The sequence below is a fragment of the Drosophila montana genome, unplaced genomic scaffold, assembly GCF_035044405.1.
Source record: "Drosophila montana isolate Dmon_TW-CO22-7 unplaced genomic scaffold, ASM3504440v1 contig_1687_1, whole genome shotgun sequence".
In the NCBI taxonomy this organism is placed as follows: Eukaryota; Metazoa; Arthropoda; class Insecta; order Diptera; family Drosophilidae; genus Drosophila; species Drosophila montana.
Window position 1 is genome coordinate 23,716 of NW_026996616.1, and position 27,277 is coordinate 50,992.

The 27,277-nt window shown below is 45.9% G+C and overlaps 2 protein-coding genes across 3 annotated transcripts; both read right to left on the reverse strand.

Annotated features, from left to right (window-relative positions):
* On the reverse strand, nt 1-27,238 carry LOC135440799 (uncharacterized). The gene is made up of 5 exons (XM_064700159.1): nt 26,488-27,238; nt 10,204-10,544; nt 10,060-10,136; nt 6,831-7,234; nt 1-5,725 (listed from the first exon to the last, which is right to left on the reverse strand). The coding sequence occupies exons 2-5, from the start codon at nt 10,386-10,388 to the stop codon at nt 41-43; spliced, it is 6,351 nt and encodes a 2,116-aa protein (XP_064556229.1). The 5' UTR covers nt 10,389-10,544; nt 26,488-27,238; the 3' UTR covers nt 1-40.
* On the reverse strand, nt 11,811-22,781 carry Pfrx (6-phosphofructo-2-kinase). Of its 2 annotated transcripts, none has more exons than XM_064700167.1 (2): nt 22,318-22,781; nt 11,811-15,455 (listed from the first exon to the last, which is right to left on the reverse strand). In XM_064700167.1, exons 1-2 carry the CDS (start codon nt 22,412-22,414, stop codon nt 13,261-13,263), a joined length of 2,292 nt encoding a protein of 763 aa, XP_064556237.1. In that variant the 5' UTR covers nt 22,415-22,781; the 3' UTR covers nt 11,811-13,260. The 2 variants fall into 2 exon arrangements, with proteins under 2 accessions (XP_064556237.1, XP_064556236.1); XM_064700166.1 differs by having other exon boundaries at nt 11,811-15,458.
* Nucleotides 27,239-27,277: the final 39 nt, after the last annotated feature.

The window sequence follows — 27,277 nt, forward strand, 5'->3', positions numbered from 1 at the left end:
GCCAGTCGGAACTGCCTGCCTGCCTGCCTGCCAGGCCGATCTACTGGAACGACACAAACTTGGCCAGATCGGCGGTGATGGAGGCGGAGGCGGAGGCGGAGACGGAAGCGGATCGCGGCGGAGCTATCGCCGGATTGGTGACCGTGATGGGCAGCTCGAGAGATGTGGGCACGCCGCTGCCATTGCCATGGCTGGTCACACCGATGACGGCGAGACTGTCCTCCAGACTGCCATCGATCAGCGGCGAGACGCGCCGATGCAGCTGCAGCCCTGCAGCGCCGCCGCGGCCGCCGCGGCCGCCGCTGCTGCTGCTGCTTGGAGTCTCCAGCGTGGACATGATGGGCGTCTGATCCAGCAGAGCGTTCGTCTCGTTTGTTCGCGCCGCCGTTATTGGCGGCGTCAGGTGCACCGTTGCCGCGGCCAAGGGCCAAGGGACATCGTCGTCGTCGTCGGCGGCGACGCTCAGGCCCACGCCGAGTGCCTGCTGGCGCGTATCAATGTGGAGCAGTCCGACGGCTGCGTCGATCACATCGCTGCCGGCGAGCGCCGCGGCCAGCAAATCATTTGGCGGCGGCGGCGGCGGTGGCGTTGGCGGGGGCGGCGGGGGCGCGGTAGGCAGCGGCGGCGGCAGCGGCGGCAGCGGCGGCGCCACCTGCTGCACATTGAGCGCCATATCCTCGAGATTGACCAGCTGGAGGTCGCGCTCCTGCAGATAGTTTTTGGCCGCCTGCAGAATGTCGCTGGCATGGAGCATCGCCTGGCCGCCGCCATCGATTTCGATAACAATATCGTCCTGCTGCTCGGCTATGTTCATTAGCACCTCGGTGGTCAGCTCCAGCTGGTGGCCATTCACGCTCAGCTGCAGCACATTCGACTGCAGCTGATAGATCTCACCGTGCGCCGGCGGCGGAGCAACAGTCACTCGCTGCTCCCGTTGCTGCTCCCGTTGCTCCGGCTGATCATTCCCATTTCCATTCCCATTCCCATCATCGTCAGCCGCATCCGCATCCGCATCCTCATCGTCTTCGTCGTTGTCGTTGTCATCCTCATCTTCGTCTTCGTCGTTGTCGTTGTCATCCTCATCTTCGTCTTCGTCGTCGTCCTCCTCCTCGGCCTCGTCAGCCTCCGGTTCGGGTTCGGGATCGGGTTCGCCTCGCGTCATCGTCTCGGCCACCTGGCTGAGGGGCGTCATCATGCCGCCCAGCATGGCGGCCGCCGCGGCGGGCACCTCCTGGTGCTCCTGGCCAGCGCTGAGCGACGCTGCTGCTGCCGCTGCTGCCGCTGCCGCCGCCGCCGCCGCCACAGCCTGCTGCTGCTGCTGCTGCTGCTGCTGCTGCTGCTCCGGCTGGACCACCTGCGCCATGGCCTCGCCCTCGAGCAGAAAGACGGCGGACAAGGGATGTCCGTCGGGCAGGCGCGGCGATTCGGCCAATGCCTGCATCGGCACGGGCACCAAATGATTCTCGCTATCCAGATACAGCGCCTCGTTGTTCAGCGGCGTAAAGTTGTTGTTGTTCGTCAGGGAGCAGAGCATGAAGGTGTTGTTGTAGCCGGGTATCGGACGTGTCATAACGGCGCAGATGCGCGATTCTGTATTGCCATCCTGTTGCTGCTGACCCTCCGCCACCTGCTCCTTCTGGGGTGCTTGCTCCTCCGGCTCCGACTCCGACTCCTGCTCCGGCTCCGGCTCCGGCCGGCTGCGTCGTCGTCGCGACTCCGGACTGGAACTGGCTGCTGCTTCAGTGCGTCGCCTCTCGCGCAGCTGCTCCAGTTGTCGCCTGGCTGTGGCGACCACCGCCTCGTCATGGAGCATGGCCAGCGCCATGCAGGATTTGGGGCGCACAGCAACAGTTGCCAGCGGCAGCAGCTCCTGCTCCGTCGACGGCTGCAAGCTGACGGCCCGCTTGCCCCAACGGATCAGAGCACGCAGCGGCAGCTTCTCCAGCCGCTGGAGATGCGCCCGCTCGTCCGGGTTCGGTTTGTGCATGCTGCGGGCACAGGCCCAACGCTGACGTGCAATGCGACAGATTTCGGCGCTGCGTTCGATTGTCCGCATATCCGCCTCATATTTGCGGAGCATTTGCCGTTCGCGCTTCTTTAGTTTAGCCTCGAAACGGAGGCCTGTCAGCGGCGATGAGGGCTGGCTGTTGGCCAAGCTGGAGGAGCTTGTGGCCGGCGGTGACTCCTCCAGTTTACGCAAATGTTCATATTCCTCTTTTTCCCGCTCCAGCTGCTCCAACTCTTCTCGCTCCCGTTGCCGTTCCCGTTCCAGCTCCTCTTCTCGCTCCCGTTCCCGTTCCCTTTCCCTTTCCCGCTCCTCTTCTCGCTCCCGTTCCCGTTCTCGCTCCCGTTCCTCCTCCGGCCTGGCCCGCAGCTGACTCCGACTGCTGGCAAAGCTGTCGCTGCTGCTACTGCTGTTATCGGAACTGGCGCGCCTCACCGGCAGCTCGTAGAGATTGGGCAACAGTATGTCCTCCAGTATGAGAACAGCGCTCGATTCGGTCGCCGTTGTCGACTCCTCCTCCTCGGCCAGCGCCGGCGCCGAACGGTGCAGCTCGTGCGCCTCCTCCGCCGATATGACGGCCATGTTGGATGTGATCGAGCTGCTGTTGCTGTTGCTATTGCTGTGCTGCTGCTGCAGGAAGGAGCTGCTTGTCGTCGTCGTGCTCTGGATGCTGTGCGTGTTCGTGTTCGTGCTCAGGTGCAGCAGCGCTGCGCTGCTTCCCGCTGCCGCCGAGAACAGCCCGCTGCCGGAGTAATGGGCGTGGCCGTGGCCGTGGACATGTTGGGAGTGGATTGGCATCTGGGATTGGACTGGATATTGGACTGGATATTGCAGTGGATATTGGCCTGGATATTGGCCTGGATATTGGCCTGGATATTGCAGTGGATATTGGACTGGATATTGGCGCAGGGTTTGCGCAGTGCTCAGCTCCGGCTCCGGCTCCGGCTCCTGTTCCGGCTCCGGCTCCGGCTCCCGTTTGGGTTGCAGCAGCGTTGGCTGTGGCGGCTTTGCCTCTGGCAAGCTTTGGCCCTTCTTGCTGCTCGCCTTGTTTTTCTTTTTGCTTTTCGTCTTCGTCTTTGTCTTCTCCTCTCCCGGCACGTCGCCGCTCTTCTTCTTCTTCTTCTTCTTGGTGGTTGTGCCGGCCCCTGCTCCAACCTCGCCGCCTGCTCCGGCCTCGCTGTTGTTGTTTTTCTTCTTCTTTTTGGCCTTGGACTTGCGACGTCGTCGCTCAGTCCTCGGATCGTTGACGACGACGCCGGCGCCGCCTCCATTCGACAGCCTGGGATCGAGGGGCGGCAGCGTCAGCTCCGTGTGCATCGGCAACAGGTGCTCCATGAAGACAGACGCTGCCAATGCCGCCGCCGTCGCTGCTGCCGTCGCTGCCGACGTCGCTGCCGACGCTGCCGACGTCGTTGAAGGCTTCTCCTCGAGCGTCGACGGCGGCGGCTCGTCCGCTGCCGCCTGCTGGGATTTGTTGCGCGACTTGAAGATGCGCTTCTGTCGATCTTTGTTGGGCAGATTGAGCTGCTCCTGATCCACATCCGCATCCAGTTCGGCCTCGGCAACGAGCTGTTGCTCGTTGAAGCCCTTGAATTGCTCCGTCTGCTGCAGCTCTGCCTCCGGCTCCGGTTCGAGCTCGGCCCGTGCCCGTGCCCGTTCCCGTTCCCGCTGCTTCTCGTCGCCATTGGTCAGCGTCGTCGGTGGCGGCTTGGTGCGTCGCCTGTAGCTGAGGCCATTTTGGCCATCCGCCGGCTGGGCGGAGGGCGGCTGCAGTGCAGCATGCACCTCGTCATCCTCCTCGGCGAAGTCAAAGCACGAGGAGCCGCCAGCCTTGACCTGGGCCTGGCGATCCCTAAATTGGCCAGCTACCTTGGACAGGCGCCGCTGCTGCTGCTGCTGCTGTGGCTCCTCCGCGGAATCGACAAAGACGACGCTCTCGTTGGAGCTGGCGTCGCTGTCCTGTATTATGATTGGCTCCTCGGGCGCAGCGCTGCTGTGCTCGTTGCCCGTATCGAACTCCTGGAGCACGACATCGCGCCGATCCTTCTTTGGTATGTTGCGTATGCGTTTCGATGAGTTCGACGCCGAGGATGAGCTCGAGGCGGATGCCAGCTGCATCTTGCCGGACGGGCCGGGCTCACAGCTCTCTTCCTCCTCCTCCTCCTCCTCCTCCTCGGCGTAGTCCTCCACCGTACACTTCGGTTTCGGTTTCGGTTGCGGTTTCGGTTGCGGCTGCGGCTGCGGTTGGGCGCGTGGCAGCATTAGCTTGGGATGCAGCTGCTGCTGCTGCTGCTGCTTCTTGTGCGTCGCCTCGGCGGGCTGTCCGTTGGTTTGCTTGTTGATCAGCTCGGGCTGCTCCTCCTGCTCGTAGTCGCCCCACTCGGCGAGCAGGCGGCGCTGCAGTTCGCGCGAGGCGGCCGCCACGCCCTTGACTGGATCACGTTCCCGTTCCCGATCCGTTTCCAGCTCTGTCTTCGGCTGCTCCTCTGTGTGACGCTTGCGTCCGCGCTTTACGATTGGCGTCGATGTGAAATTGGGCTGGGATTTGGGCTTGGGCTTGCCCTTTAGCTTGGACTTGTTGGCCTTGGCCTTGGTCAGCTTCGGCGCCGGCGTCGGCGGCGGCGGCGTTTGCGGCGACACCAAGGCCACCAGTTGAGCTCCTCCTCCTCCTCCTCCTCCTCCTGCTGCTGCTGCTGCTGCTGCTTCTGTTTCGGCTGCTGCCGAGCGGGACAAGCTGGGACTGCGCTCCTGCTGCCGACTGATGGAGCGCGTCAGGCGACGCACCTTGGGCGGCGTTGGCGGCGTCGGCGGCAGCATCGGCGGCGCCGGCATCGTTGCGCGCAGCTGATGGCAGCGCTTGCGGCGCGGATCCCGCGCGCTCATCAGTTGTGTGCTGCGACGATGCTGCTGCAGCGCGGCGGAGCACTCGCTGTCAAGTGTCTGCAGATCGCGTTCGTGTTCCCGTCGACGCACCCTCTCCCGATCCCGATCCCTCTCCCGTTCCCGTTCCCTCTCCCGCTCTCTATCCCGATCCCTAACACGCTCCCTCTCCCGCTCCCTATCCCGATCCCTAACCCGCTCCCTCTCCCTCTCCCGCTCCCTATCCCGCTCCCTATCCCGTTCCCTCTCCCGATCCCTCTCCCGCTCCCTTGTCGACCTGGGCAGATGTGCTCGGGCACGCGCCCGCGCCCGATCCCGATCCCGATCCCGCTCTCTGTTCAGCTCCTGCGTCGGCGACTTGACCACACGCTCAATGCTGGCCAAGGTCAGCTGCGCTATGCTCGCGACCTGGCGCTGTTCCTCGTCCGTGAGCGGCGCATCGACCACAATGGAGACGTGACGGGATTGGCAGCGCCACAGCGACGAGGAGTACGTGTCCCGGCTGGCCGATGTATTGGCCCGGCGCGTCGCCCGCTGGTGCTTCAGCAGCTGACGCACATTTGCGCTGCCGACGCCGACGCCGACGCCGCTGCTGCTGCTGTAGATGCTGCTGTTGCTTGTGCTGCAACCGTCTCCAACTCCAACTCCAACACCAACTCCAACTCCTCCGCCGCCGTATCTGCTGAGCTCCACATGGGTGCGACGATGGATGAGCAGCACGTTCATGCTGCTCGTGTGAAAGTCGCACAGATTGCACTCGTATCTCTGATCGTTGCGTCCCTCCGGATGCGCATATGCAGCAGCCGGCGCTCCAATGTCCATGATCCGTATCGACGAGTCCTGCGTGCGTACAAAAAAAAAAATTGACAAAATTCAATTAAATGTTCTTCAATCGAGGCAAACGCATCGCAAAACAAATGTTGGAAATGTGAAATCTTTTCAATATGAAAAATGTCAGGCCACATTTTTCACATTCGATCAAAATGTGACATTCACAAAACATATGTAGGAAATGTGAACAGTGGAATTGGGCTATAACAAAAAATATTTGTTTTCTGATGGGAAATCGTACAGGCCACATTTTTCACATTCGACCAAAATGTGACATTCGCAAAACATATGTAGGAAATGTCGACAGTGGAATTGGGCTATAACAGTGAATTATACAACTTTGCCACGAATTATTCGGGACGTATATCGACATTTTTTAAATATGAAAAATGTCAGGCCACATTTTTCACATTCGACAAAAATGTTACATTCACAAAACGTATGTAGGAAATGTCGACAGTGGAATTATTTGATTTCTGATGGAAAATCGTACAGGCCACATTTTTCACATTCGACCAAAATGTGACATTCGCAAAACATATGTAGGAAATGTGAACAGTGGAATAGGGCTATAACAAAAAATATTTGTTTTCTGATGGGAAATCGTACAGGCCACATTTTTCACATTCGGCCAAAATGTGACATTCGCAAAACATATGTAGGAATGGTGGACAGTGGAATTGGGCTATAACAGCTGATTTTACAACTTTGCCACGAATTATTCGGCGCGAATGACAACATTTTTTATATTTGAAAAATGTCAGGCCACATTTTTCACATTCGACAAAAATGTGACATTCATAAAACATATGTAAGAAATGTGGACAGTGGAATTGGGCTATACAAAAAAAAAGTAAAAGTGTTTTCTGATGGGAAATCGTAAAGGCCACATTTTTCACATTCGACAAAATGTGACATTCGCAAAACAAATGTAAGTAATGTGAACAGTGGAATTGGGCTATAGCAGCTAATTATACAACTTTATCGCTTTAATCTTCGGTTCAACTAACTATGCCTTGCATGAAGCAGGCTTTGGGAGTCGTCTCTGCCGCGTATAAAGTCTTCTATTCTAAGCTATTTAGCATATATGTAGTTGAACTCAACTTGGACTCACATTTCGTATGGATGTTGTTGGCCCAACTGTTGTCGGACTTGTGCTTGTTGCTGTATTTACTGTGCTGATTGTCCGGTTGTTGCAGTTGCTGCAGTAGCTGTTGAAGTTGTTGTTGTTGTTGCTGTTGTTGTTGTTGTTGCTGATGTTGTTGTTGTTGTTGTTGAGGAAATGGCTGCAGCTGCTGCTGCAGCTGCTGTTGTTGTTGCTGCTGTTGTTGTTGCTGTTGTTGTTGATGAAGAGGCTGTTGCTGCTGCTGCTGCTCGAGAGCAGCGCCTTGATGAGGCTCTCGGGCCGGGCGGCAGGAGCTTCGGCTGCCTCAGCCTCATTGTTGGCCGCCCAACGATTTTCGGCGAACTTAACATCCTCGTTGAACTTGTCCCTCATTTCCTGGGCCACGGATTTTTCTGTAAGCAACAAATCAAATTCAATTCAATCCGATTTTCAATCAATAAAGTGCTCTGGTACACACACACACACACACACACACACAGATACGCACAGCACAGCTGCGCTTCTTCTCCTTCCCTTCGAACCACACTGTTTATGGCACCGCGTCCTAACCTCCTTTAACTTCACTCCTCGCCGCCCGATCCTTATGAAACTTTCAGGTCTTGAAAACAGCACAAAAAAGTGTGTGCATACCCAAGCGCAAGGTTCGACCTTTAAAAAAGCCTTTTTCTTCCATTTCCGAGGCAAATGGGAGAATATATTTAAAAAATGATATACTCTCAAGCTGTGTATACTATAGAACAACTCGCATAACAAGTTCGGAGTCTTTAGCTCTCATATTTCTCGAGTTATGCTCAAATAATCATAGCTCCAAATCGGTGTTTATCGTTATTATGAAAACGGGAGAATTTATTTCAATTAACTCTTAGGATTATGAAGACTGAAGACTTTCGTTTAACCGATTGAAAGATCTATATAAAGGAATATAGGAGGAGGACTTTCTTTTAACCACTTGCACTTCTTTCTCTCATTGGAAGAAGCCTTCGCTCCACGAATCGAATCAAAACTGTAAAAGGAAAGGATATTATCTTATAGACATCTCTTCAAGCGATTATCTCACAAAGTTTATATCTTCACTATTCGAAAATCGAAGCAACCTTTTTTTGCGAAATTCCCCCTTTTGCTCAGCTGCCGAATCGAGTTGCCCGGTTAATGAATGTCACGGGGATTGAAGCACATAGCGAACGTTTTGGGTTGGGAGAGCTCATATTTATTTTATATCTCGTGGTGTTCATATCGAGCATACGAGCTCCTCAAAAATATATTATATATATGTATATATATTAAATTGGTATTTTTTTTTTATATTTTCCATTGAAATATTGCGTACGTATTTCTTATTTTTTTTTTTTTTTCCCCCAACCAACGTGGACGAAGGAGAGAAGAAGCTGAAGAAGAGCGAGAAGTGGAACAAGAAAAGGAAGAGAAATACCAAGCCGAAATCGAAATCTGACAAGGAAAGGCGAAAAGAGAACGCGAATCTGAAAACGGAAAACGCAAAACAAAGTGGAAAACGGAAAGCAGCGAAAACCGAATACGTAAACCGGAAAGAAGGTGAAAGGAGGAACGAAGAGAACTACGCAAATCGCACGGAAAGTCTAAAGAAGTTTGAGCTCGAAATACCAAAACCGTAAGTGAAGGTGGAAGAAAGGAGACGTGGAATCCTAATGTGAATTCAAATCCGCAAAGTGGACAAACGAAAGGAGGGAAGGTGACAAAGGTGGAATTTCGAAGCAGAACCGAAGCAGAGTGGAGTTGGTAAAGAGAAGAGCTATCCGAATCCGTGTCCAGTGTGTTGTGGATGAGCTGCTGCTGCAAGGACATGCGTTCCGTTTGGTGCGGCGCCGCCGGCTGCGGAGGAGCCGGTGCGGGCGCTGCCTCTGCCGCTGGCGGCGGCGGCGGCGGCGTGGACACCGGCAGCTTCCTGACGAACATAATCAGCGCGGCGGGCGCCATCTCGCAGCTGCGCCTGCAGGCGATCTTTGACAATGTGAAGCCGCCGCTGCAGCAGGCGTTGGGCAGTCGCCACAGCGGACCCATCATTGTCGGCGGCCTGGCGACTGGCGTCTTGATGATCTACTGTGGACATCGCTGGCTGAGCAGCAGCAGCAGCAGCACAGCGGGCGCCAAGCAGAAGGAGCCGAACGGATGGAAGCTCAAGCCGCCTGCCGGTTCTGTTGAAGCGGCGGCGGCGGCGGGGGAAGCCGACGATATTATCCTTGGCCTGGAGACGACGACGGGCCACTTTGCCGGAGAGTTGCAGCCATCGACGAAGGAGTCTGCCGCTGTCAATCTGGAGCAGCCTCTGGGCCTGCGCGAGTTCGAGGAGATCGAGTAGCGGGAGGAGGCGGAGGAGGAGCATTCTATTTATGTATTTGTGTCTTGTGCCTTTAAATTTGTGAAAATAATTACGGTCGAATGTATGAATCCCGCCCAACAGCTGATAAATAATGCACAGTTATTAATCGGGATTTCCCCGGGACATTTCCTATATTAACTTCATTCCGATTCTTTTTCAAATCGTGCAAACATTTTCTCTATAGCCATAGCCTTAGCTAACTTTCGCCAATAGTTCACTGTGGCACGTGAAAGTTGCAGAACGGTGGAATTTATGAAAAGTGTGAAACATTCCTCAAATGGAGATCTTTGAAACTGAGCTTGAGGTCGATTGGCGAATTTTGAGTTGAAGTTTTAGTTTTCGCCAATTTTTCACATTTGCGTGTGAAATTTCCAAAATCGCCAAGCCACGTACTTTCTACAGTTCCTATGCGGAGCGCTTTTTCAATCAAGTTTGAACCGCATTTGTATATCCAAACTGAAAACCTCTCTCATGAGAATTTCCATAAGGTTCCCTGAAAAAGAATTTGAAGCGAAATCGTTGATGCCCATTTCCGACAGGAAGGCGTGAAATTTTCCAAAAGTGTGAAACTCTCGGTGAAATTTCCAAAAAGAGTGAATCACTCAAATGGAATTTGAACAAAAATCTGTGAAAATTAATTTGAGGCCCATCGTTGCCTAAAGAAAGCCGCATTCAATCGTTTCCACGACTTTTCCGCAGCTGCAGGTGGAATTTCGAACAAGGTCTTAGCGCGCATCTCCATAACACAAGCAACCTCTTCCGTTTGATCGGTCAGTCATGACAGATATATCTTTTATATACATATAGATGGCGGTAAAAGTTAAGGCTAGTGCAAAGAAAAGAATAGAATGTGCTACTCACTGTTGCCCATTTTGATGAATTCCGATTTGTGTTCGCATTGAAATGGATAAATCACCTTTGCCGTGTTCGCCTGTTCGCTGCAGAGGGAGGAACGATAATAAATTAGTTAGATTATTTATTTTCGGGCGAAAAGCGCGCACTTACAAAGTTCGCTCATTGAAGAACTCGACGACTGCGAATGGACGTCGTGAGCTGTTGACGTAGCGAAAGTCTTGCGAGGAGGTCACCTCGCCGGGCCACCAAGTCTCCGAATTGTGTATCTTTACCCAAACAATGTCGCCATCCTTGTACCGGGTCTCCACCAGCTCATCGTTCCGAAAGCGTGGCATCTTGCTGCAGAGCAAGAGTGCTGCTGCTGCGGCTGCTGCTGCGACTGCTGCTGCTTAACTCCAAGTCCAAGTCGTTGTTGTCGGTGCTTTGTCCGCGTCGTCTGATCCTAGTCCTTATTCTAATACTTGTCCAGTGGTTACATCGGGCATCGGCAGCTGCAAGCACATACGAGAGTTTGGCTTAAAAAGGGCATTTCAGAGCAGAACTAAGCTGATTCGTTAACAGTTGTTCTTCCATTTACAGAACCGTTAACATAAACATCAAATTATTCTATTCAGATCTGTTAAGCTGCTGTTAAAAGCAGCTGCTTCGTTAACAGTTGTTCTTACATGTACAGAACCGTTAACATAAACATCAAATTATTCTATTCAGATCTGTTAAGCTGCTGTTAAAAGCAGCTAATTCGTTAACAGTTGTTGTTCCATTTAGAGAACTGTTAACATACAAATCAAACTATGTAAATAACATCTGTTATGCTGCTGTTAAAAGCAGCTGATTCGCTAACAGTTGTTATATTTAGAGAACTGTTAACATACAAATCAAACTATGTAATTAACATCTGTTATGCTGCTGTTAAAAGCAGCTGATTCGTTAACAGTTGTTGTTCCATATACAGAACCGTTAACATAAACAACAATTATTCAATCAACATCTGTTAAGCTGCTGTTAGCAACAGCATAAACATTAGAGCTAAACTTGTTCTCACTGTTAAGTCGCATCACAGAGCTGTTAATGTCAAATATACAGAACTGTTAACATTAACGTTTTGATTACATAGCTAAAAAAAACTGTTATGAAAACGTTTGACTGTTGTAAAGGTTAACTAAAAATGGCTTTTTCTAATGTGAAGCAGGTTTGTTGTTCACTTTAACGAACTTTTATTCTGACTAATACTCAATTTTTGCATGACTAAACGAATTCACATTAACAGCTGTTAAGCTAACAAGAATATTTATGTTAAAAACTAACTGTTGGCTACGTAACGGCTAACAGATCATGTAGTTGTTAGTTGTTTAACTAGTCTATGGCTTCTTGGCTAAAAGAACTCAGATCAAAAACGCTTTCACTAACATTTATACGAACATTAACAGTTATTAAGCTAACATGAATATTTATGCTAAAAGATAACTGTTCTTAATAACAGCTGACAGATCATGTAGTTGTTCAACTAGTACAGATATCTGGCTTAATAATTCAAGAAGTCTTTAAAATAAGTCGAATCAAAAGTTGCATTTACTTCCCCGTAAAGCTCAACCTAACTAAGACTTGGTTTCAAAAAGCAATATTTGTCAGGTTTTATTCTGGCTTTGATTAATGTTTTTTTTTTTTTTTTGGTTTTATTTTTGAGTAATTTCTTTATATAATGTCATTACAATATTTTGATATATATATAGATTTAAATGTATTTGTTTAGTTGTGTGTGTGTGTGTGTGTATATATATATAGATTTATAGTTTATATTTTGTAAACGCAATAAGACAAAAGACACGGAATCAACGGAAAACTTACGACAAGTACAGTTACAATCAAGTGTTGGCTAACGTTTTAAGTAAAACGCACATCATCATTTATTTCGCTCGTACATAATTATACGCATTTATAATTGTATTTAATTTTATAAATATATATATATATATCTGATTTTGAAGCAAAGGTCTCAGTTCATTGTTAGCAGCGAAAAGAAGATAAACAAAATGTGAATATATGTATGTAGTTGTAAAATTTTGAATAAATGTTAATATATATATAAAAAAATGTTTTAAAAATATATATTTCGTCTTACTCTAGGCTACGGTTAACGGTTTAAGTTCTTGTGTCTCTTAAGTTTTGTAAGTAAAGTACATCAATATAACAGCGTCATTCCAATCACAATTTAGCACAATTTCAATGACAAAAGCAGATAAAATAAATGTTTAACAGAAAATTAACATTTCAAAAATTAGCTAAAAAAAAAAAATCTCGAGATGAAAACAAAAAGTTGTTAAATCTAAGCCTAAAACACAAAGGCAAGCGGCATAAAATTAGCAGAGAGAGAGAGAGAGAGAGACAGAGAGAGAGAGAGAGGGGGGGTAAAGTCAGCGACTGTTATTGCTAACAGCTCTTCAAGAGAGCGTTAACATTATGAAGTACAGCACTTTTTACTGTTACAGTTAACATTTAAACATAAACTGTTAGCAGACTGTAAGCATTTTTTGTTTCGTGCTCATGTAAGTACACTGTTAAATGAAAAGGAATAACATTACAAGCTACAGCAGCTGTAAAGGATGGTAAACAGACATTGTTGCTGTTAAAGTGTGTGTGTTAATGTTACTGTTAAAATGTTAACAGTACGAAGTACAAAGCCAGTTAGCAGACATTTATTTCTGCGAGCGTTTTTCTACAGTTTGTAACGACAGTTAAGAGTAAAAGCTGCAAAAGCTAACTTTTCTAACATTTAACAGCTTTGAGGTTAAGAAGTATGTTGAAGCTGTTGCTGAGCAAAGCGCAAAAATATTGTATGTTATCTGCAACTGTTAAGTCTAGTGTAAGTTAAAGCGGCTGTTAGCGTAACATTCAATTTGAACAGCAATAACTATAAGCTGTCTATATGAGCTCATGTGACTTTAACATTTGATTGGGTTATGTTTTAGGCCGTAAACTGCCGCTGTTAATGTAAGTGCTGCGTTAACAGCGACTGTTAAGCCAGCTGTTAAGATTACAACGCCAGCGCTGTGTGCGTGTGTGTGTGTGTGTGTTGAGTGAGCTCTGTTTTTTCTATTGTAGTTCTGTTGTGGATCGATCGGACCATGGCTTGGGTTGGGTACGGTACGGGGTTGCCTTTTATAATGTCTTGGATTTGGTTGGCTTGTGGGGGCAAAGGGGGGGGCAATGTCATTGAGTGTCGAGACGAGAGCCGCCGCTGCCGTTGGTGGACGCTGCCGTTGCCGTTGCCACATCATCGCCCACGATGAGCACCTTGCCGACGCCATCGGGCGCGACCAGCTCACCGCTGAGACCATCCATGCCCGGTTGGCTAACATCGCCGGGTATCTTTGGCTTTGGACGATGCGTATCGACCGCATCGATCGGCAGCTTAATATGCTCCACCTTACAGCCGTAGGCGACGGGCGTTAGCTTAATAACCGTATGCAGCGGCACATACAGATACGGCAGCTCATCGGCGGACTTGTCCAGAAAGTAGGCGAACAGGCAACGCAATACGGCCTGATGTGATACAACAAGTACATTGCCCTGACGTTCCAATTCCATAATGACCGGCTCGAGGCGTGCAACCAGATCCTCATAGCTTTCGCCGCGCGGATAACGATACGCAAATTTGTTAACATCGCGCGCCTTAAATTCCTCGGGAAAACGTTCCTTAATCTGTTCATAGGTCATCTCCTCACAGTGTCCGGCATCGATTTCGTTGAGCGCCTTCCAGCGTTCCTGCGGCGCCTTAACATCCGCCACCGTTTGTATGGCACGCTTCATCCAGGACGTCCAGACGCGCAGACCACCGATCTGCTGCTGGGCTATAAACGAGGACAGGGCCCTTGCATATTGATGACCCCGTGCACTCAAATTGGAATCGCCGCCAATTAGACCGCTCAAATTGTGCTCGGATTCGCCGTGCCGTGTCAGATAAATGGTGCGCGGCGTAATGTGTATATTCATTAGATAGTAAACGATGCGCGATTCCACATGACCCTCATTATTGTAGACGACCACCTTTTTGCCGGCATTGTAGACCTTCATGAAACTGAGATGGGTTTCGGCGACCTCGTCGATCGGCTGATAGCGTTCCTCGTAGTGTTCGATGCGTTGCAGGAAATCGCGTACAACCAGCTCGGTATTCATATTGATATAGTCCGGCGAGCTGACCTTCACCTCCAGTATATTCTGTTCAATTATTTGCGGATCATCGCATATCGATTCCACAAAGAACAAACGAAAATTATGCTGTTTCACAACAATATCATAGATCAGCTGCCGGCGATCGTGCGTCGAATTGGTCGCATCGAAGACGGCAATGCTCCCGAGGCCGCTCAGCAGCCATTCGCAGGCATCGTGCAGGGCCTGGTTGGCGCAACGATTCCGTATGGCCATCGCCTCCTCGTTGTCGGCACGAAAGAATTCGTGCGACTTGTAGGCGGTTGTTGCATGCCGCCGATATTCGCCCAAATTGAAGACACGCGTCGCGATCCCAATCCAGTTGAGATAACGTGCCAGCTTCTTGGATATGAAGGTCTTACCCCGCGCCGGCAGACCCACCATGGCAATCACATGCGGTGTCGTGCAATCGGCTATGGTGCGTTCGCCGCGTATCGGAAACGGTTTTGTCATAACCGTTTCCGATGTTGGCGGCAACAATTTGCGCAACTCATCGGACATTATCGAGGGGCAGACATGCAGCTCATTCTCAATGGCCAAATCGGCCGTTTTCTTTAGCTGATTCAGCGAGGTGGTCCGTACGCGTAGCGACGGCGAGGTGTTATAGGGCATATCCATGATGCTTGTGGCGGTCACGGAGCGTACCACCTGTTTGGCCAATACAACCGATGCGGCGGCAACTGCGGCGGCGTGCTGTTGTTGTTGTTCCAACTGTTGTTGCAGCAGCAAATCGCCAGAGATTTGCAAGTTATCACGGCAACAACAGCTGCACGTTGAACTCGAATTGGATATGGAATTCGAATCAGATGCGGATGCGGATGCGGATACGGAGGATGTGGAATTGGAATTGGAATTGATGTTGTTGTTGTTGGATTGGGCGGGCAATTGGGTAGCAGGCGTCAATTTTTGGTAAAGCGTCGGCAATAATTTAACAGCAACTGTTGTTGTTATTGCTGCTGTTGTTGCTGCTGCTGTTGTTGCTGCTGTTACTGTTGTTGCTGCTGTTACTGTTGCTGCTGTTGTTGTTGTGGGAGGTAGGTCGGGGTTGTCCTCATCGATTGTAGCCGAACTAGCTGCAATGTAATTGAAATGTTTTGAATTGCTGCTGTTGCTGCTGCTGCTGCTGTTGTTGCACTGCTGAGTTGTTGTTGCTGTTGCTGCCGATGTTGTTGTTGTTGTTGTTGTTGTCGCAGGCGCTGCTGCAGTTAACAGTTGTTGTTGTTGTTGTTGTTGTTGTGGCGTGAGACATGAAATTAGGCGAGTATTTGTTTTAATTGTTTGTGTTGTTGTTGTTGTTGTTGTTTGGAATGGAATTGTGCTTGTTGTTGTTGTTGTTGTTGCTGATGGGTTGGATGATGTTGTTGTTGTTGTTGTGTGTTCCACACGAAGCAGCCCAACAATATTATTCATAAATATGTGCGTATGTGTGCGTGCGTGTGTGTGCGTGTGTGTGTGTGTGTGAATGGGCGTGCGAATTGTATGCAAAGCAACGAAAAAAAAAAACCAACACAAAAATAAGTAAATAGAATATAATACCAAAAATAAAACCAGTTAAATGAAATGTGTCTACAAGCAGACGCAATTAAAACCAAAAAGCAAGAAGAAATGAAAAAAACTGTCCGAAAAGGAGAGAAACTAGATAACTACTACATATGCATATGCACATACATACATACGTGTGTTTACATATACATTGTATATACATATGTATGTATATATGTATGTGTGTATATTTAAGGCGTATGTTTGACTTCTTTTTGCACTTGACGCGCACGAAAAAAAAACTACGAACCGAACCACAAGCAAGAAACGTAAAATGTGAAACGAGAAACGAGGAGACAAGAAAATGAAGAACGTGCGCGTTGCGTGGGCGAACGCTGCGCGTTGCTAGCCAAAGAAGCAGCGGAAGAGGCAGCAACTAAAAAAAATATATATATGTATATATGTATATATATGTATAAAGGAAAACAGCTGTTGCTTAACACAAAAGTACAGAAAGGAAAAGGAAAAGACAAGTCGGAATGCGAGGGATGCGTGCGTGCGTGCGTGCGTGCGCGCGTGTTTGTGTGTTTGTGTGCGTGTGTTTGTGTGTTTAAGTGTGTCTGCTATTTAATGAGTTGTTATCGATAGTTCAGCCCTGGTCGTAATTAAAGATCGATTAACGCAACAGTTCTCTGCTTCTTCGTTCTGGATTTAATTGTAGAGCATCAAAATGCTGCAAAACTTATTGCTGCTGCTGCTGTTGTTGTTGTTGTTGTTGTTGGCACTCTTTTGTTTGAATTGCATTTGCAATTGAAATCTACTAAACGAAAATAAATGAAAGAAAGATAAAAACAAAAGGAGAAAAAACGAAATCAAATTTGAAAAAAATATTTGCAGCAAGCGCAAAAGAAATTATTATTGCTGCTTATGCAAGCAATGCAATATAACAAACAACCGCAATATAAAACAGAAACGAAAACAAGCATAAGAAGAAGAAGAAGAAGAAGAGACGGGCGCATGCTGTAAATGATCTAATGTTATATTATGCACATTCATATCATTTACTCGCTGCCTCAGTCTGAAGGCGGCAATTGTAATTTACAGTAATTTATCAGCTGTGCATAATCGCTGCTCAAGAAATGTCCAATACACGTGCACAAATGTGTGAGTGCGTGTGGGAGAGAGTGAGATAAAGACACAGTCCACGTCCACAAATGCCGATGCCCTTTTGTCAATTAACTTAACAGCGGAACGCAGACTAAAGTCACAGCACCAGCAAAAGAGCTCTGTCAAGGTCAGTGCTGCCAGACAGACAGGCCAAACCTTAACAGCAGACACCGTCGCATACGTGCATACACACACACACACACACACATACATGCAAGAGCATGCACGTTTATCGATCAGCTGTTTCAACTAGCTGCAGCCAGTGTTGCCATCAAATGTGGCTTCATCGCGTTTGGGCAATATTTAACATTGCTTTTACGCTGAAATTGCACAAATTTCATACGCAAATCAATAAAAGTAACCCCCTTCCCTTTTAACGATCCTTTTCACCCGCAAACTGTAGCCAAGTGCCGCTTCAAAAAAGCAGCTAAATCCAGCCAAAAATGTGGCTAAATCCTTAAAACTTTACTCTTGTTCAGCAGATTAACTCTGAAAATAGTCTAAATTGCGTTTGACAAGTTGGCAACACTGGCCACAGTGCAGCTTAAGTGTGTATATACACAGCGGAAATTTGCATTGAATATTGCGATTGATGTGATTTATTATTATTTATAGAATGCATCTGTGAGCGCGGCGGCATACTTAAAATGCGCACTTGCACATGCGACAATTAATTAATATGGCTCATTAAAGTAATTGGAAATCAACTTGCAACAGCAACAACAATAAATGAGCATTAATAACAATAGATGCGCGTAGCAATAAAAAATATATAAATAAATTAAATTGAAAACAAAAAAAAAAAAAAACAAGCAATCGACGAAGACAACTACTTATCTATCGAATAGCCAGTCGGCCAATCAAAAGCTCGAGTTTCTCTGTGTGCGTGTATGTGTGCATGCTTCTTTATGTGTGTGTGTGTGTATGCATGTGTGAGTGTGTATGCATGTGTGTGTGCAGATGCAATTACCTGGGCCAAGTTTAGAGTTGAGTTGTCGAGCTGCGAGCGCGCGCGCGGGCAGAATTATAAAAGGAAAAACGAAAGAGAAAAAAAAAAAAGTGAAACGAAACGAAGAAGGGAAGAAATAAAAATAAAAATAAAAAACAGCGTGAAGCAGACACAACGCTCAATGCGCCAATACTAAAAATTGTGCACTAAACGCAAAAAGCCGAGCGAAGCAAATTGACGCTGCGACGCAGTCGGCAGCGCAGTTGTAACTGTAAACTGTGCCGGCAGCAGAGGTCAACAAATAAAAATTAAAAACTAAAACAAAAAAAAAAACAAAAAAAAAACGCAAAGCAATGTGAAAAAAGCAACATAAAAAGAGGCAATAAAAACTGTTTTCAAAACTACGCAAAAAAAATCGAATGGCGCGATTTTGCGCTTTGATTTTTTGATTGGCAACGGCAACTGATTGACGTCGGCGACGGCGACGGCAGCGACAGAGGCAGAGCTTATGCAGCGGCAGCAAATGCAAATGCATTTGCACATACATATGTATACGTGTGTGTGTGTCTGTGTAGACTAGTTCACAATTGGTTGTGTTTGCGCAACAGGCCAAATGCTTAGCAGAAGTGTGCGTGGGGGGGGGGGGGGGGGGAGGGGGCGGGGGTGGCGTGTGGTTTGTGGGCAGAGCGTCGCCCACTTTCTTAACTGATCCCAAGTGCAAATGAACAAACGCGAGAGAAAACGACGAACATGGAAGACACTTTGCATATTTGCTCTGTATATGTATAATTATTTCTATATATGTATGTATGTGTATAGATTATGGGGGAAGCGCAAATGCGTCATAAAAACGATCTTGACCCGCGGCGATAGGCGAGCGAGTGGCGAAATGGAATTGGAAAGAGGAGGACAATAAAACAAGGTGGATGCGGTATCAGCTAACAGCAGCAGCAGCAGCGGCAGCAGCAGCAGCAGCAGCAGCAGCAGCGGCAGCGGCAGCATTGGAAGCAAAGTCCACAATTCCTTGTGGCGTGAGCTTTTTATGGAGCAACTGGAAGGTCACATAATCCAATTGGAATCCTGATTGGTGTAAAGCTTTTTCAAGGCATTTACCACTACTAAGTATTTGCAATTTGCGAATCGCGGCATTGCGAGCGGGCTTTTGCCCTCTCGTTTAGCGCGCTCTGCGCTTATCATTGTTATCTTCTGGACGGGCGCGCGCGCATGCATTCGCCGAGCGCGTGGCCAGTGTGACCGCACACACACACACACACACACACACCTTTCACAATCAGTGTTGCTTGTTCTTTCGCCTTTTTATATGTCGCGTCGCATTTATCGACTCGTTAATTACAAAGTATTTAAAGTATTTGATATGCGATTATTTCCGGACAGCGACTGACTGATAAGCAACAATTGCGAATTGTGCAGGGCTCATTAACCCTCCCCCCCCCACCCACCGCCTCTCGTTTGCTTTTCTATCCTCATAAATCGAACATGCCCAACAAGAACAACAACAACAATAAACATGAAGAAGAAGAGAACACGCAACAATTAACCAGCTGCCAGCTTTTCCATGTGCTAATCGCTTTGCTCTCACTTATCAACAAAATATACATTATAAATATTGTAATAATGTACATATATTATAATATATATATATGTGTGTGTGTGTGTATATGTCTGCCGCCTGATAAGACAATAAAAAGAGAAGAAAAAAAGAAACCACTATAAAAATAAAACGTACAACAAAACAATGCAATTAAAATTCAACTAAAATACACATTATATTGGCAGCAGGTAGTACCCGGCTTTGCCCGGCTCATTAAATTACTTTTCACTTTGAAGTCGGATTCACCCGTTTTTCCGACTAATCAGGGTGAATTATTCATAATCATTGATAAAGTTTCATCGAAAAACCCGCTCCTTGGCGATTTGTTAAGTATCAATAAATCAATCAGTCGGTCAATCAATCAATCAATCAGTCAGTCAGTCAGTCAGTCAGTTCTTACAGCTTGCAATAAATAAAATATCAGATGAAATAAATGCAGGTGGATATTTGCTCGCAAATTTGCTATCAAATTTCCTGTCAAGTTTAAAGCCAACCATGGAAACGAAGCTCTCCTATTTGCTATGTATTTGCTCCACTGTAACACAAATATTTTGCAATCTTTAGCAATTCATTTTAACCTTTTTGATCATTTTGCAACACTGCAGTTTATTAAGCTCAGTTATCGCTCAATTAATTCGCAATAAATATTGAGAAGCTTGTGACTGTGTAAACGTAAAACGTTAAACTTGCCTCATTTAATAGGCAATTATATTTAATAAAGTACGTTATATTGTTGAATAGGAATATATTAACATATTTAAATGCCAATCTAATCGAATAATTGGCTGTCAAAAGGGGGGTGAGAATTAGATAAGCCAAAAGTCTCAAAGACGCAATTGCAAAGAGGAAGGTTGGAGGGGAGATTGAGGGGAAACATAAATTTCAGCCAAAGCTTTTCACATTTCAAAAGCAGCGACCACTGTGCCGCACGCATCGCGCTTCCTCTTGAACTTGATGTTGCATTTTGCTTCCAGTGCTTCCAGTGCTTCCAGCCATAAATATGCACAATATGCACACCTTGACATTGACAATTCCAATGTCTCTACACTCTCGCTTGCGCGTACATGCGCATTCATGCATGCACACACACACACACACACATACATACATATATACATATATATGTAGATACATACATAACTGCACATTTATTTATTTATTTATTTAAGCGTATAATCGCATTGTCATACGTTACTTTCGGTTTCGATCATCTTGATGCACTGGGTAAGGGCTTTAAGCTTTTGCCATAAACGTGCCAAGTGTTTTATAACAAACAACAATGTCGCCGTCTGTCTGTGTCTGTGTCTGTCTGTGTGTGTGTGTGTGTGTCTGGCAACATTCCTCAAACCGAACGGCAATGCATCATCAAAAGTGCCGCAAAAACCGAGCTTAGCTTAAGAGAGCGCTTTGTACATATATCGCTCCCCAACCCTCCATCCCCCCCCCCACCCCCTTTTTTTCTCTTTAACCTCTCACGCGCTCTGCTGCTCTCTTGCTATCTCGCTGCGATCTCTTTTGTGCAGAGTGTAGAACAGCAGCAGGCGCACACGTGTGGTGGGCTTTGCTTTAAGGGGTTAAACTTTCACCAAAAAAAAAGCAATAAATAAAATTTGGCGCAAGAAGCAGAGGCAATGACCGACATGTCGCGGATAAAAGTGCCGTTGATGACGAATTTGAATAGAAAGCACACGCACACACACACACACACACACACAGAAGTGTTCGATGTAAGTGTTAAGCGTATTCCAATTAGAATTTTGCACATAGTTTGCAAACTTAAGCAAATCAACTGAATTAATATTAAAAATTATTAAAAAAAAATATATATATATATATATACATAGATAAATAAATAAAATGCTCAAGGCCAAAAACATTCGCATTTGATTTCTGTGCAATTTTTGTTCACACAATTCCGGTTGAACAGAAATTCGCAAATGAAAGAAAGTATAAAATGTGAGCATGTGCATGTGTGTTCGTGTGCATGTGTGTGTGTGTGTGTGTGCAAAAGGTCTCGTCTTTCTACAGAAAATCTCATCAAACTGTTAGAACTAACAAACGGAGCGGCAAGAACACAAAACAAGTCTGAAGGCGGAAATTCACAAAAATAGCGAAAATATTCTAATATATTCGAAAAAAAATAAAAACAAAAAAAAAACAGAACAAAACAACAAAACTGAAAACAAAATACAAACAAATATCTGTTGCTGTCGTCTGCTGTTTTGTTTTGATGATTACAAATTACGAATGATGATAATGAAGTCAATCATGATGATGACAAATAGCTTAAAAGGCACCAACAGCAGCAACAACAACAACAGCAGCAACAACAACAACCGCTGCATTAGAATGTGGTCTGCCCATAATATAAAAGCGCGCAGCAACAGTGTGACCAATACCACACACAAACACACACGCACACATATATCCATGTGCATAACGGCAGAGTTTGTTGCGTGTAAATCAATAAGCAGACGACAAAAGAAACGAGTAATAAATATAATTGACTAAGTTGAAGTTAATGAAACATATGTAGGTATATAAAAGAGTCATTAAACTTTATGCCAAGTGCCAAAACACGCGATTGCCACAAAATGTGTGTCACGAAGGGCAGACGGTCGACAAAGAAGAAGAGTCAAAGAGCGCAGTGCCAGCTGAATTATTGACCACTGGCAGCAGCAAGAACAAAAACAACAACAGCAGCAACAACAACAACAAGAAGACGAAGAATAAGAATGAAGCCCAAGTGCAAGTTCATGAGTGTAAAGGCGGCGCGGGTGGTGCATGAGTGCATGTGTGTGTGCGTGAGTCTAGTGTGTTAAATACAGGGTGGCTTTATAATACATACATAGCAATGCGGACGCCAGCGTCGCCTGTCTGGCAGTGCTGCCAAATCGCGAGGACATTGTTGCCGTTGTTGTTGTCGTCTCACAACACTGAGCCATTTCTGCTGCTGCTGCTGCTGCTGCTGCCTGCAGCGCGCGTGCTGCGCTGCGGCTGCTGATTGAACTTCCTTTTTTTTTTTTTTTAACTACAATTGTTAACGTTTTACCACCAAATGTCTCTCACACAAACATAGACACGCAAACAAAAGAGTAAAAAAATATAAAAGTATTAACACATAAACACACACAGGAATACGTTCACATAAAGACACAGTTAGCTCGCATAAGTGTTTGTGTGTGTGTGTGTGTGTGGTGTCCGTGCTAGAGTCTGCTTGATCCGCGCTACGCACGAAAAGGTAAACGAAATTTGATCAGATGAACACCGCGCGTAATGCGTTGCGTTCCGCACACGTCGCTTGTCAAAATAAGAATGAGCAAAAGCAAAAGCAAAAGCAGCGAAAACGGCACGCGAGCGATCGCTGCCCGGCGCGAGCGATGCGACGCGACGCCTTCAACGACGCGCCGTCGCTATCAAGCAGCAACAGTGCTGCTCTACTCGGTCCCAGCCACAACACGCTAAAATAGTACACGGGCAAATATAGCTAGAAAACAACTATTTGTTTTTTTTTTTGTTTTTCATTTGTACATAATAGCTGGTACGCACTTTAATTCGGGCTCGCCGAATTAAACATAAATACTATGCATATAATATATATAGATATGGCTTGTATAACTCTTAAATAGCTATTATAAATATAATATAAATGCTTAAAAGAGAAAAAACAGCTAGATTTGACGTGAGACACAGGCTAATGGGCGCAGCACTGAGCCGCTCTGACTGCGTTGTCAAAAACATTGTTAATGCGTGGATTATTAACGGTAGCAGGCAAGCAGCGCTGCGTCGTTACCGTTATTGGTGAGATAAGAATTTCGCACAACGTGTGTCCCATGACAAAAAAAAACAATGCCAATTGTGCACTTGCACAGTACATACAAACACATTTATATACACATACGACATACATACATACATACATATATTAGGCAATAAGAATATACTATTTTGTATTTTCTAATTGAATTAGCAAATTCGACCAGAGAGCAAGAAACAGCAATAATTTGTTGCTCATTTATTTAGTTAAGATTTCTGCTTGTGGTCGAAATATTAGCTATGGGAGGAACAGGAACAAGACAAACAGCGAAACGGTAAAACCAAAGAATGTTACATACATACATAAACATATATTTCCTTAGTTTTTTGCTGCATTATTGCAGCGCTATAACCACTGTGCGTCTAACATTTTATTTGATTTGTATTTACTTTGCTTCTATTTTATTTGTTTGCCAAATTACGCAAATCGATAATGAAAAATGATTTAACACCAGAAACGGAGTGGGGAAAGTTGGGGAAAAAATGGTGCGCAACAATCTAATGAAAAATGCAAATAGTCTGCTTGTGTGTGGGTGTGTTTGTGTATGCGTGCACGAGCAGCAGCAACATAGAACTCGGCTTTAGCTCTATTTCTCTTTCACTCTTTCAAGCATAACTGCAACAATATGCATTATGCACGAATTGTGTGTATATGCACACAAGAAACGACAAGAGGGCAAAATCAGCGTGTGATAGACAAAACAGCAATAGCAGCAACAGCCGCAGCCGCAGCAAAAGCAGCAGCAACTGTGGCCTTGACAAATTTTTGTGCAGGCATAAAGCAACAAAGAAACGAAGCAGATGAATGAAATATAAAGCTGTAATCGGCGCTTGCTGCAGCTCGCACTCATTCGCGACGCCATCTCTCTCGTCTGCGCCTAGTGTGTGTATGTTAATGTTAATCTGGAAATGTTAAGCTGCCCGCTGCTGGGCAGCACTTTACTAGTACCATTTAGCTGGCGTTGTTGTTTTATTATTTTGTTCATCAGAATCTGCGCGATGGCTTTTGACGTCATCGGCAGATGACGGCCAATTGAAATCGATAAGCAAATCTTTGTTTGTGCCTGCTGATTGTTAAGTCTTGTAATTGGTTTTGCGATTAACTAAATCTATTTACAACAATTTTGTTTTATGACAGCCCCCCCCCCCCCCCCTCCCCGCCACACAATATTGTCTTGCTGCAGCATTTTGCGTTGCAAATTGATTAGAAATTTTCCACACATTTTGCAAGTGCAAGGCGCACACACACACACACACACCTTATTGGGCATGTGTTTGTGTAATTAGAAGAAAACTTGTGTTTATATTGATATTTATTACACTGTACGTACGCGTATTAATGCCATCCAAACGAAATGAAATAATTGTTTCAACGTAACCAGAAACTGGCAATCATCATCAAGTACCCCCTGGTACCGGTTTACAAATTTCTACTACATTTGGCGTATTGTTGCTTAAAACAATAAACAAAACGGGTTTACGCGCTAAAAAAAAAAAATAATAATAATAATAATAAAAAAAACTTCAAAGGCAACAACAAAGGCGCTCCGAACATGTTAAATGTTAAAACCGAGCGTTTGAACGGAAAAAGCACTAAAAGCAGCGCGCGCCCAAATGCAACACTGGCCAAAGCTCTCACTGCAAACGGCAATATGTGTGTGTGTGTGTGTGTGTGTGTGTGCGGGACCAGAAGAAAGAGCGAAGAGAGCTGAATATGTATGCACGACCACGTATGGGTAAAAAGAACATCGCGCAAAATGAAATGTCAAAAAATTGCGTAAAATATATATACACATACATACATTTGAATGAATTGAGCCAGCTATTGTTTAATATGAATGAATTGAAGCAAGTTAAAAGCGTGCAAGTAGCTAGCGGATAGGTGCAAAAAGCCAAAGCGCAACTGATAGCTGCAGTGCGAACGCAAAACAAACGCTACGATAAATGAATATGGAAAAGCTAGCAAAAGGCAAGAGTGCAGAAACAAAAATAAAAAGCGGCGGCAATTAGCAATTGTTTCTAATTTATTTTTATTTTCTCAACTTCACTAGAAAGAAGCATGCATTTCCAATGAGCTAGTATAAGTGTTTGTTTCTGTGTGTGTGTGTATGTGCGTTTCATAGAAAACATAGCAAAATAAACGAATGCATCTCTTACCTTTTCTTTCCTTCTTTCGTACACAGCGTTGCGAAAAAGCTTGTTGCTGCTGGTTGCTGCCGAGTGTCAAAAACTTTATGTGGCGCGCTCTCTCGCACTCGCTCCCGCTCGCTCGCTCTCACATACACACACACAAGCGCAGCAGCCACGCAGTTGCCGAGAGACAAAAATTGCCTGGCACTGCCTTTAACTTTTTTTTTATGCAAACACTTTTGTTGTTGCGCACTTAACAAAAAATATTTAATTACTTGATTTCTGTTGTTTTTTTTTTCAATTATTTGTTGATTATTTGATATTATTTTATACTAAGTCAATTTTTTCCATTTATTATTATTTGCGCGCTCTCTTGCCTGCTGCTGCTCTGCTGCTGCTTTGGCCAACACTTTTTTGGTGAATGTCTGCGATGAGAAGATATCGACTGAACACAACTCGACAACATCGACGACGACAACGATGAAGAAGAAGCAGAAGTAACAGCAGCAGCAGCAACAGCAGCAGAAGCAAGAAGTGCCGCTGATGTTTTTTTTTTTTTTTCAAGAGACTAAAAAACAACAACAATCAGCACAGGCGTGAACGCAATTCTAGAAGCGTTTAAAATTATGTATATGAAAACACATATATGTATATGTGATTATATATGCATGTGAAATTGTTATAACGTCTCTTCATTCGGTATTTAGCTGTTACGTTTGAATAGGGCACATTTTTGACACTGCTTTGCCAAACCAAATGCACCTAATTATATGACGGTTATTGTGCTGTAAAAAAAGGCAAAACTTAACAGCGCGCGGCGCTGTCACCAACACATAGGCACAGGCACTGGCGACGACGACAATACACACACACATGTGTGTGCATGCCCATGTTACGTTTCGTACATATACATATGTATAGATATATTTATATATACAATTTGATTCCTTTGAAAAATGTTGAAGTGTGCCCTAACTTAAATTCGAACTTGCTTAAAATCTACTTGCTGCAACGCTCTTTCTTTCTCTTACATGAATTATTTGATGAGCATATTTTTGTATTAAGCACTTACCGCTATGCAAGTGCAGGCCGAATCCGCAAGAGTGTCAACATGACAAGAGTGTGTGAGCTGCGACTGTGTATGTAGAGTTTGGTTGTTGCTTTTGTTGTTGTGGTTGATGTCGGTATTGCCTTTCTGCTCGCTCGCTCGCACAGACGCACACAAACACACAGGAGCGCTTCAGCGGCTAGAATTCTCAACAAAAAAACGCAACGCGGAGCGCACACTTACACGCATACACACATGCACAACAAACAACATATACATATGTGTGATATTACCGATTTCATGTACGAAGACGTACGAAAAAAAATGTAGCAAGTACGTTTTTTTTTTTTTTTTTTTCAACGAGCGCGCGACTTGCTCTGCATTAAGAATTGCAATGCGAGGCACAAACACAAATTGATAACTCTTCTCGTCAGATGAACGAGCCCAAGGACTACGAATTCATCTGAAAAATAATTTCTTTTCAACTGTACTTGCTTGTTGGACAATTCTATGTTTTAATCGACTGTATTTGTATTTAAAGTTCAACCGAATGCTGCGCTGTGTGCAGCACACTCCGACACACACACGCATACACAAGAAAGTAAAAAGTTTTTTTTTTTTCTTATTTGACGCAATTGGCGGATACTTTCAATTCGATCGTTGTTGAGCCCGTGCCATTCATGGGGCTCTCGCTAAAGAACCCTCAACGGCTAATCAAATAGGTTTTGCAATTCGACGATCAAATTACAATTACGACAAAAAAAATAGTAATAGAGCAAAAAAAAAATCCCGCAGCGTATTAGAGACGTCGAGG